This window comes from Bombus vancouverensis, chromosome 8 (assembly GCF_051014615.1).
Source record: "Bombus vancouverensis nearcticus chromosome 8, iyBomVanc1_principal, whole genome shotgun sequence".
Classification (NCBI taxonomy): domain Eukaryota; kingdom Metazoa; phylum Arthropoda; class Insecta; order Hymenoptera; family Apidae; genus Bombus; species Bombus vancouverensis.
The window spans coordinates 16,195,773-16,209,023 of record NC_134918.1 but is presented as its reverse complement, the minus strand read 5'-3'; the positions used below and the strand labels follow the sequence as shown (position 1 = coordinate 16,209,023).

The 13,251-nt window shown below is 33.4% G+C and overlaps 1 protein-coding gene across 1 annotated transcript in view; it reads right to left on the bottom strand.

Annotated features, from left to right (window-relative positions):
- LOC117159636 (uncharacterized) overlaps nt 1-13,251 on the bottom strand; it is a 558,819-nt gene that overhangs the window by 357,617 nt on the left and 187,951 nt on the right. Inside the window, exon 3 of the mRNA XM_076620942.1 lies at nt 2,430-2,489. Coding sequence (XP_076477057.1) covers nt 2,430-2,489 — 60 coding nt within the window. The remainder of the gene's footprint in view (nt 1-2,429; nt 2,490-13,251) is intronic.

Below are 13,251 nucleotides of genomic sequence, written 5' to 3'. Positions count from 1 at the left end.
GATTATGTAATTACAGTTCATAAGATTATGTTTCGATCGAAAAGATTATGTAATTAGAGCTCGTAATATTGAAACGTGTAGTGGGTATTCGTCGATATAATTTAATTTCAAACTTACGTAGAATCTATAAATTTAAATTAAGATCTGAACGTTCTTTTACAATTAATGTCGTAGATTTAACTGACCGAGTATGGACAAGGAAGGTCCTGAAAAATTTCACTGTACCCTCAGTAGAGTATCAAATACATCCATTTTGTTAAAACTACAAGTGCCCATCTTAATGTTTCAATTTTCTTCACTTTCGATCAAAAGCGATTTAATATTAATAAATACCAGGATCTTAGTATTAACATTTCCCAATGCTTTTTAAATTATAATATTTAAAAAGTCTCTCATCCGTACACATTCCATAGTTCATAGAGAAATTCCTTTAAACGATTAATTCCATCGGAGGGGACACTCCATTGCCTTCGAACGAGTAATTGGAGGTACGACTGTCAAAACGATATACGAGTCACAGAAAATCGAGCATAGCGACTATGAAATGAAAATATTTATTTGAGAATCGACAAATCGCGACGCTCACGGCGATCGAACGATCGAGTATTTTCAACGTTTACCAATTACAAAGGAAAATAGCGAAATTTAGAATCACGGTGTAACGAACTTTCCAGCTGGAGAGCGCTGACTTCGCGAAATAACAACCAGTGTTCCGATTAAATTAGTTTTCGGCTCGCGTATGTGTCCCCGCAAACTGTAACAATATTTATCTCTGCACACACGTGAATTGCAGCATAAAAGGAAAGAGTGTCAACCAGACAGTTGGAAAACTGCGGCTGATAAAATACGCAGGAATAACGAAATTAAATGGATTATGTTTCGATCACTAAACGATTAATCGTATTATTATAAGAACGTAACAAACGATATCTCCGTAATGAAATTTTCATATTGTCAAATTTTTATTTTTAATTGTCTACTAATTTCATTTCATATTTAATTTTGAAATTTTAATATTTAATTAGATATCAATGTTCTAGCATTTAATTCTTCCTTATGAAAATACGTGGAAAAAGTGGTAAGATAAGAGTACCAAGAATATCAAAATTTCTCTAAAAGCACGAGCTTCTCTACACATGCTGTACCAAGGAGCCGTGATACTCTGCATGATTTCGCAATTACGAAAAATTTATGGAAGGTATAAAGCGACTTTGTGCGTTAAGAACGCCGCAGAAAAGGTTTCAGGACTGAATGACTTGGTTGCCCCGGCAGTTACTTTTAATTAGAGCGCTAGAAACGCTCTATCTTCGAGCGTTTAAAGAGGGAGAAAGCAGAACAGCGACTTAGCAGCAATTTTTACCCATTAAGACTCGAGCAAAAGCCCCGCGAGACTCGTTCTATGAAGAATAAGACGAAGATTTTCTTATACAGATCTTGTCTGCCTTTCGTCCCATTCTTAGAAAACTTTTGCTTTCTCCTCTCTCATAATTACTCGAATATTCGATTCGCAATTATTCTCACCATTATCATGAAAGGTTTACTCTGCAGAAGGAGCAGAATAATTTCTTATCTTCCGATCTATTGTTTATTAATGAAATGCAGAATGTTATTCATAATAGGGTTCGACAGAAACGTAATGATAAAAGTGGATTTTATGGAAATTGTTTTAATATCAATATTAATTTGTGTCTCCATTTTAACACAATTTATGGCGCATTGATACTTTTTCGGAAAGATTTCAATAATTTTCATCAACATAATTTTCATATGAAATTAATACGTTTTGAAGCAAACGTATTTTGCGAGGAAAGTTATCCTATTTCATCGCCTTACTTTTGATATACACGAAGTTATTGAACTTTTGACAAGCATAACTTCAACGATATTTCCCTAATTTTTTTAATCGTAAAAGTTACGCTCTATCTAGCCAGTTGTCATTCTACTAAAGTTTCAGATAGTATGTTATAATACTGTACGTATTTATAAATATGGCAATGATTTTTGTGATGATCGTTGATTGCCTCTTTCGTATATTGCATATTTCGTTTATTAATTTATCGCAATAAATATGAAAGTGTATGTAACGAGATACGAGATACGGTCAAGTACTATTATTTTATTGCTAATTATTTACTAATTAATTATTAATTACCGTTTAACTGCAAGTAATTACATTAACGTCGACCTTGCAGAAAATTTGAAATATTCCAACAAAACGTCTGATCGGAAAGTAATATTCATGTTTTAACCATATTAAAAGAGAAAATAAATTGATATTTTTCATTTTCAGTAACTTTTGATAATTTAAAACGTTTAATATCGAACAAAATGTAATTACGAAATGTTTAATTTATTAGAACTGAAACCGAGTCGCGTCAAAGAATTAATTACCATCGATATATGAAATTTTATCGTTCTTTGACACTCACCCTTCGACTGTTGCCATCCTTTGGGGTCAGATCCGAGGCCACCGTGCCGAAAATGGTTGGCTGTAACAGGAAACACATAGTTTCTAATCGATCGGAATTAATTTATGTAAAAACATTTCTACGTACACTATCGTTTATAGATATTCGGACGCACTGATTAATTATGTTAATAATATATAAATTTGATCAGAGTGTTCAGATTCTTTCCTGTCAATTTAGAGGATCATCCCTAATCTGACATAAATGTGAATACGATTGCTTAAACATTTTCACTTTACTCAAATGTATAAATTCTGATAGAATAAGTACACTATACACTTTATATATATTTTTATAAACATGTTATACGATATTTTTTAATTCTTCCTTATCGCTACGAACTCTGCAAAAAACTCAGTGGAATAATTATAACGAATAAAACGGCTGCAATTCTTTTTATCTGTAACTTCACAATTAAGATACATTTTATCAAAAATAAGCAAGCGTCCGCATATTTTTGAACGGTAGTGTATATAATTCTAAAGTAAGAAACTTCCAGGATAATGGAAGGAACTGGTGGTTTGGAAATAGAAAATTTCGCGAAAGAAACGCGTTATCGGACGAAATTCGTAGAAGAGAAGCGAGTCGATTTAGGGAGGCCGGAAAAACTTCGGCGATCGGCCATTAGAAAAGCGGCAATTACATCTCGCAGCTTTTAGGTGGCCAGAAATATCGTGCTTTTTGACATCGATCGAAGAGCTGTCAATTCGAAATAGAGGCATGATTTCCCTCCGTGAAATCGTCCGGATGTTACGGGCAAAACTGGGAATCCCGAAACGCGGCCTGTAAAAGCTGTCGCCTCGTAAATCTGCGGGATGCCATCTAGTTCGGTGGTTGCAGTCCAGCCATTAACTGCCCCTGACCGAGAAAATGCATTCGCCTAGTTTCATCGAACAAGGAACGAGTAAGGGGCAGAGGAGCAATGTAAAATATAAAACAGGATGTAGAACGGAGTGGGAGAAGATAAGAATTACAGTCTGAATATATGGTTTATGTAGAAAAAGGAAGTGGAAAGTGGGTGATTTAACGATGCAATTTCGCTTAATTCGACCCTCCTTCGGGGCAAGTATATACCGAAGTAACAACTGCGATGTCTCATTATTTGCGCAATGGTTGGTAGTCGTACTTAGATGGCGTAACGTTTCTGAGAACTGGACACGGTTGGTTTTTGTGCATCTTTATATTTTTACGAATGTAATTAGAAGATGGAATTTAAATAGAAAGAATGAAGTAGTATAATAAATACTCTGTTTTGAATATTTTATGTATGATATATTTTTGTATATTATATGCATTATGTGGATTTTTACACCTTCGATTTTTCCACGAATAGATAAAAATCCGCAGTCTAGTGATAACTATAGAGTTTGCACGATGTACTTTATCGTTGAAGATAAAATTGCAGCAATTGTTAACGTTAGATCGTATCTTTTTCGTTTTAATTTATTGTACATTTTTGACGATATTACGAAAAAGTTTTGACAAAACTGTTGCGATATCTTTGGAATTTGTATGATATTCTGTTTGAAAATAAAGTCGTAACATGTGTAAACGATAGACTCGATATTTGAAAAATTTTCTAGAAATTTTGTATAATTTTATGAACTGATGAAACGACGTTACGTGTACTTAATTGTTTCTACTTTAAAATAAAGTTGCGGTAGATATAAATGTCGTACTGTATTTTTATTAAAAATTGTTGGAAATTTTTTTGCGAATTTTGGATGAAACGATGTTGCACGATGTTATGAGAAAGTTTTAATGAACGAGGAAAATGCAATTTTCTGATCACATATCAGATATCTACATGTATTATAAATAAATATCACGTTAAATGTACGCATGAGCAAAATTAATAATGTCCATTTTTTAACATTCCTTTATATACATCTGGAATATTTATGTTATACATTTACGCACGTACATGAGCGATGCTTCCTTCATTTTACACTTACCATTTTGCCTCGTTTATTTTTGAGCAAACAAATTACAGCACAGTCCTGGATTAAATTTTGAAAATCAGATAATTAAACTGTATTATCAATTAAATCTCTCGAGCGAAAATCCATGTAGCTCCAAATTCTCACAAACAAAAAAATCTCATGGTATCGTCAATTCGGTAATCTAGACTTCAATTCAAATCAATCTTCCAAGCGAATCAATGGAATCGGAGCCAAAAAATGAATACGATACATCATACGAGTGCTACTTCAAAAATCAATGATTTCGTGAATTCAAGAGGAAATAATTCCGTGAATTCAAGAGAGAATATTTCCGATCGCCACCACCGAAAGTATCTTGATCAAGCTAAAAGAAATTCAGATTCATTAAGCGTTCTTCTACTACCAGAATAACAATTTCCGATAATAATTATCGTTGTACGAGACAATAAACAGTGATTAAAAAGTACGTAATATGATCGCGAATTTTACATCGAATTTAAGTATTCGTGCTGTGGATAACAAAGGAATAGCAATAGAAAAGAATGCAAGAAATTGGACTTCCCATGAACTTCGCATAAATTTCCATCGTTGTCTTGATGTCTGGGATATGATAATGATACTTAGAATAACAAATACATAATATTATAAATATCGTTCGCTGTTTTCGACACGCTATGTACTAGCTGGTGATTATAAATTGAAAATAAAGGTATAGGTTGATCATGAAATACGAGTTTCGTGCATAGAGCACGATTGTTCCATCAGAAAATTGATCACGCATAATTTACCACGCTACTGTGTGCAAATGGCCACAAATCACCCAGCAGCACTCAATCAGCGTCGACTAATTTTCAGATGAATTGATTTGATCGACGATTATACAATCACGATTTCCCTCGTGACCTTTAAATGACCCATTTAAATGATCTTAAGTCCTAACGACGTAACCTCGATGAACCTGCGATCTTCAAATGGCTGCTAACGACACGACCTCAATGACTTCTACGAACCTACAAATGACCGTAGTGTTTAACTATGCTTTGTTTATAAAGTAACGCAATTTAAGTGTTATGGAAAATACTGTAAGTTAATTTGCAGGATGTGTAAAGTGTTAAACAAACGCACGGTCCATTTAACTCAATTCATCTGTTTCACGTTCGCAATAACGTTCCTATTTAACGCGCAAAGAAAACAAAATATATGATCGGCTGACTTATAAACGATCACCGATGACAGAATGATAATATTGACCTGTAAATTTCAAATAAATTTCAACGCAAATGATACGATTTCAATGATCTTCAAATAGTCGCTAATAACACGATCTCTCGAAGAATTTTCTTTTTCATTTCACGAACTAGATAATATGGGATACGAATATGGGAAGCATTGAATATGAGAACATAGTTAAAACAGAAAATATAGTTAACGCAATTAATTATTTGTCGATGACGTGCTATTCTAATCCATTGGACATTCGCGATATTTACGCGAGATTTATCGTTAAATGACAGAATAGTGCAGCAGATTGAAACACGCAGTCCGATGTTGACAACAAACGACAATCGTAGTAACGCTATTGTTTGTAATTCCAAATGGGATCGAGTCAGTTGTGAATCGATCTGACGAATACCGAGTTCGTTAATTATGATGAATCGATGGATCAAGTAGTCAATTTGGTAAAGCCTATTTCATTAACGAATTAAGGAAAATAATCTGTTTCTGTCTTCTGTAATCTCTTATCGATTTACGTAGCAATGCTACGTTTCTTACAACATTACGCCCTATATCATCAGAGACAGAATTTATGCAGCAATTCGATATTTAAAAGGCAAAACAGTAATAACTGTACCGATAACGATACCGATATCGTTGATTTTCTATGAATTATAAAATTAATATCGGATTTTTTCAATTATGTTTCTATAAAAATTTTTATGGTTCTGTGGAAACAGTGAATCGGCGTACGATAGAAAAAATAACTATTATCGTGTTCGGAATTGGTGGAACATCAGTGGAGAAAGGAGAGCGCGGGAATAGCACAATATCAAGCAAACAATTGCAGTTTGTAGCGCCGAATCAATATTGCGTTTCACATGGATAAATGGGACCACGGTGTATGTTCTGTATGCTACACGATGAATCGAGTTTTCCGTTATTGCGTGCATGTTATAGCAACTATGAAAATTAATTAAATCTCCGCGTCCCTACGCTTAGCATTATTTATCCGGTGTTTGTACAAATTTCAAAACATGTAACTCTTTGGATCAATGAACAGCGCGTTGCCACGGACCCAAACGACACAGTGAATTATGAAACCGTTTCTCTATGACACATACGCTCGCTGCAATTGTAAATCAACGAGATTAAACGAAAATAAAAATCGTCGAGCCAATAAGACGACCATAATATCTTTTTAAAATGTAACTTTCATTTCGCATGGATTAAACATCCAAAGAGATATTTTCTTTTCCTAGTTGGTAGATTTCAATCGTTCTTTATGAAAGCTTCCTTTAATTGAAAGATACGATACAATTTAATACTCTGTAATTGGATCCTTTTCCTAAGAACGATAGAATTTTCCAATTGATTACATTTTCATTGGGGAAATTTCAAGTAATAATTGTTATAAATGAATTACTCGATAACGACACAGTGATATAATGATACAATAAAATGGGACAGTAACTAGTAAAATTATGTAGGTTCTAAATCACATGATATTATAGTGAAATCAATGTGAAAAATTCTCGCGGTATAATAATTCTTTTGGAGTAATCGTTGTTAATATAAGTACACATTGTTATCGATTTCGAGTCAAACAGAACATTCCTATTGTCATTTGGATACGAACACTTTTGTATCCAATATACGGCTAAACACTGAAATTTCTAAAACGTTGAAAAAAGTCAAAAAACTGTTGGAAATCTCTGTTGAATCGAAAAATGCATGGCGCATTCTACAATTCGTCGGCGATATCAGGTGAAGATCCTAATGGCACTTTATAATTTATGACGTAATACGGTTAGGTACGACACGTCGAACGAGAAAAACAAGCGGAATCGATTCGAACAGTGGAACATCCGCAACACGGAATCCGCACTGAATCGCTTCATCCTTATCTATATTCGCTTCGACGAATCGGTCAACAATCGCGACCCTGATTCAAAAAGGCGAGCAGGAAAAGGCTCGGCCAACTTTCTCGCAGAAATTTCTTCCAGGACTTTCTTCCCGTGCATATCGTTACTCATTGAATCGAATTACTTTTGATACGCGCGAGCAATTGATGCACGTCGTGACAATTGGTTTCACATTAGTCTGGTAGACCGTTTTAACAAGATGTAGATTTCCACGTTTTCAATGTATTAACATCCGTATGACTTTGCTCTTTGTGTATAATATTGTGAAAATTCTTTTAAAATCTATCGTTTGAGTTGTTAATTCTAATTTTAGATAGACAGTAGTTAATTAGGATTAAGTTGTTCGAATAAATGAAATTATTTGATAATAAAACAACGAGATGGATTTTGAAGGTGTTATTAGCAAAACGAAGTTTGATAAGATCTTTTCATTTTTCAAGAAGAAAGTTTCATACAAAATGGTACAATCGAATCACTCAGTCGCATATTTGATTTCCAGGTGCCGAAGTAAGTGCAGTGCTGTTCTTTGCACTCCTCTTACCAGAGTGCATCCACTCCCACTTTATGTCAAATCCTTTGGAGAACACCCGTCCACAAAGAACTCCATCACTAGGGTTTTACGCGAAAAAATTTAGCATATTAAAATTTAGCATATTACACAGAGTTTTAATACTCGAGTGGTACATATGTATTTATCGAATTGGCACTGAGAAAGACGATCTGATATACGTATACACTAAGACGATGAATATTTAAGTGGAATATAATACATTCTGCTAGTCATAAAAAAGTTAGCGAACGTATTCTCTGAATTATCCACTCACAAACAAATTCGATAATTTCCACGCGAAATCTGATATAAAATATTGTATATAACCCGACATTGATTTCTAATTATTACGTTATAGATTCTTATCCAATCTCATATTGTTTATGAAAATAACTTAAAAAAGTGCAATCGAAACAGGGATTTGTTTCAAAATAAAATAATGAACATTTTATTTTGAACGTCTTCGATAGTAAAAGCTAATACATGTAATTATCGTTAACGCAATAAATGCAAACGACAAAACGCTTGAATTATTAGCTTCGTGAAAGATGCTTCGTGAAAAAATTGGATTTTAACGTATCGGTCGAAATATTGAGACGATATCACAAACTCTACGTCCAAATGCAATTGTATAAAGAATGTAAGAGATGGTTTCGTTATCGGTATCGTGCCAATTCCATTTCTCTTTGTTCTTCGTCGAATACCATCTACAATGGAAACCTGTTCGACAGCGAAATCCAGGAAACAAATGAAAACAAATATTCGAAAATTCCTAGTGAAATTTTATTCTGCAAAGAGAGGTGCATGTCACAAATAGTAGAGCCATTTTTCAGATATAAAAGTTAACCAAATGAATGCTTTTCACGAAAATAACGATTAAGAGAATAAGAGATGTGTCTCTTCTTTTTAAACAAATTTCGTTCATCTTAGAGGTAACTGAATGATTAAGTGCAATAGTCATTAGAAGATATTGTATCAATATAACACAATTTAGTAGAATTAGATATTTTACGAAATTTTGCTTGAAATTTTCTATAAAATAATATTTTTATGTGCATACCTTCTGCGACACTATAATGTGCAATCAAATCAAACTTGTATTAAATACAACTAACAGATCATACTCTGGTAAAATTTTACGCCCAGTGGAATTTAGCGAATGAAACAAACTCTTCCATTTAATATCGGCGCACATTAACGAAATAATGGTTCTACTAAAAAGAAGGCAGTAACACATGGTTTGAAACTTAAGAAATAACGTAGCACCATGCGATTCTCTACGACCTCGAGTCTAAGTGGTTCTTTGAAACGGCTACCCCACTGGTTGGTTGTAAATCTTTCAGCTCGTTAAGTTATTCCGTGTTCCCAATGCAGAAGGCTCTCAAGCGGGTGATTAAGAGACTCCTTTGAGAATCCAGTAACCGATGTCCGTCTTATTTACAGAGTACTCCGGAGCCAGGTGTTCTGGGAAAAACTTGTGACGGTGACACGGAAACGTTTAAATCGGCTGTGGACCATCATTTACGAATGAAAAATTGTCCAATGAAATTTTCAACCAGAATTCATGGCAACGAAAGTTTCCCGCGCGATTATAGGCGGAATTCGCTGTAACGGCGTCGATAGTTTTTTGCCAATATCTCGGAAATTATGGCCGACCGATAGTCACGCGTAAAGGAGAAAGTTATTCAAAACGTTGAGCTTCACAACATATTAAAAAATCATCCAAATTGGAGATGACGTGGCTTTTTTACAGTTTCGTCGAATAAAATATTTGACAAATGATCGTTTAAACGATATACTGTCTTATTTGACTGAATACTATTTTGAAATAATTACGTGCTAATTTATTTAAATAATCAAATGATTTTTGTCGAATTATTTCGTTATTTAACTATCAAATGACACAATCTTGTAGTTAGGTGTGATTGGACGTTTAGATAGATTTTTCTTGAAACAATGTATCATATCGATATTGTCAGCTCTGGATCCTTCTGAATTTATTTAATTTCGTATCGGACGAAAAACCGGTTCGTTATCGTTTCGCTGCCATTAGAATTTTTTAACGAAATATATTTAATTATAGAACAAATACGCTTGCGAAACGGGAGAAATCATAGATATTGCCTTGGTTATCCGTGGTATAGATATAGCTAAAGGTAGAAAAGGAATGTGGTTTTCTGTTATAACGAGCTGAATATAATCTAGCAATTATCTCAATTAAGACCATAATTATGAAATACGTCAATTAGTATTATATGCAAAATAATTACATTACAATGTATAGACATAAGATATAAGTATTGCGAATAATATGTAATTTTTGAAGAATATTAAATAAAAATGTAATATAGAAATAGTAGTCAAAGCTTGTTTATCCTTTAAATATTCTTAAATTTTCGTATGAATATCTCGGTTTGTTTGAAAAATACTGTTCACCGTAAAAATCGATAGATAGTTACCTATGTAAATTGATAATGTAAATATATACAAATATTTAAAAACCCTATCATTTTTTCATCGTATCAAATATAGTATTTGTTAGTTGTGGCTTAGGTTCGGGCATCTTATATATCAGTATATATATTTTCTCGCAACATACAAGGAGGTGAACAGATCTTGTTACTTTAATGTGAAATAAGGGGAAAACTGATAAACGAGTGATCTCCTCACTGGCATGTCTGAACAAGAATTTCACGAAGCCGTTGACTCATGTCAGAAAGTTTAAAGAGAGGATATAAGAGTTAACGAGGCAAAAAGGGATACAAAGAAGGACTACAGACACGAGAGAAATGAAAATCCAATACCTGTGGGTCCGCAGCAATCTTGATGACAAGACTGCGAAGAATAGAATTTGCAGAAAGCCGAACAAAATAAGAGGCGAAGTAAAGAAGGGTCATATTCGAACAGTATCACTGGAGGAAATATTTGAATTTTTAACAATTTTTTACTTGCCTGATTGATGCGATAAAATCATTCCTAATGACGGTGCTAATTTATTCAAACGGTGTATTACTACAATTTTACTGAACTTTTAATGTTCTTTTTTAATGTTGAATTTTATTTTCAACAATTTTACTGAAGGCTGTAGTTATTCTGTAACTAACATTCGTAATGAACGTTAGGAAAAGGAATGCTTTAAAAATGGCATTACGTGACACAATAAACTCGTATTTCTTATCGGAGCCATTTGAATTCTCGTTCGAAGTTTGTCACCATAAATTAAAGAAATCACCCAGCTACTAGTTCTTGTTATTTTCGCTAGAAGTACGACTCGATCGTTTCACGATTGTTCTCCAATAGTTCGCAACGGGTCGTAATGAGGACCGTTTGAAGGATACCTACGAAATCACTCGATAACAGCGTTGGAATCATCGTTATTCTCGAACCTCCTGTTCTCCCAAGTGTCCTGGTGGTTCAGAAATTCTGGTGGTGAACGCTTCACGACAATGGACCAACGTCTACGGATTTTGCCCGATCCCTTTTTCTTATATTTTCTTTTGTCTTGTTCATTTATTTTAGTGTCGTTTTCTTCCTTCTCTTCTCCATCCTCCCTTTCGGAAAATTTCGTACTTCCTTCGCAACTCTGCTGAATCGACGACCTGGATGTTTTTTCAAGGAATTTTAGTACCCGTCGATCGTTCCTAAAGCTTTTGCCTCTCATTCATCCGCAATGCCTATAGGCTTTCCTTCGCAAACATCGAAAATGGATTTTACGCACTTGCACTTACCGATCGTTTCTAGATCGATTGTCAAAGCGTTCGGAGTTTCTTAATTTCGACAATTTTTACGCGATAATCGGCTTGGCCATTGAGTAGGTAAGATTTTCGAATATTTTACTACCTTTTTAAGAAAAGATCGAAACAACTCAAAATAAATATCCTTAATTTAGATATTATTTTAATTGAAATAACGTTTCGAACGACTGAACACGTAATTCAACATACAACCCTTTGAAACGATTTGCAATTTTACAGTGACTGAGAAATAATTAAACTGTACGAATTTAATTAATATTGTTTTTTTGCCAGAAATACACATCGCATCGTGGAAGAATACATAAAAAAAAAAAAGGAAATTCACTTCTCATGGAAAAAATTTATCATGTTTTCGTAAATGTACAAACGCACACGTGACACAGTAATAAATTTACAAAATAAATTTCCGCCGGTCAAGAGACAAACAAATTTTCGATGCTCGAATCCAACGATCCTTGCAAAATGAATGTCCCATCTCCACTGGATTTCGGCATCGTGAATACTTTTTTTTTTTCAAGAGCGGAAAAAGGTGGGTGAAAAATATTTAAAAATAAAAATTAACGAGGGAACAACGTCGTTACGCGAAGTTACACGCGAAATATCGTAATTTCGAACGAGAAGAAACTAAATGATATTTACAACTGATAATAACATTATGCATTTGGTACGAGAATATAAAGTTGAAGCTGGATAATTTCACTCGTGCGTAATAACACTTGCTTCTAATGAAAATAAACATTTGTTACTACTGCAACTTTACATCCGTTACAAATTAGTATGTGTTACAGCTTTGTATTATATATCGTAGTATGTTTAATAACTGAGAGCGAATTGCATTTTCTGTTCCATCAAACGCAGAGAAAATTTAAAACAGTCTATGACAAGAATCGTTTTTAATATCCTAAAAATTGAACGACGAACAAAGACGATAAAAAAATGAAATATTTTATTGAAACTAGAAACGAGAAATTGTGTAAATACATGGTAGATCCGAGGAGATTTTATTTGAAACAAAAATAAAAGATTGCAACCAGAAGCGATGAAATTCGAGATTAAATAACTTTTCAATTTAATTCCTTCTTTGAAATAAAGTAATAAATGGTTTCGAGTGTTAAATATCTAGTTTTATTTACATTTGAATTATAAACAATAAATTTGGATTATCTAATAATGAAACAAACGTATGCTCTTGACATTACTCATAATTTTTTCTTGAATAAATATTTGATTAGATAATCGAATGAGTATGTATATATGAAGCATTATAGAAAAATCTATGTTTTTGATGCAAACGATATATGTATCAGAATTAGAGATTATTTGAGAAATTGTTTCAGGAAATATTTATTCGGATAAAAAGCAAAATAAAAAGTTATTTTATTTGATAAGGAAGTA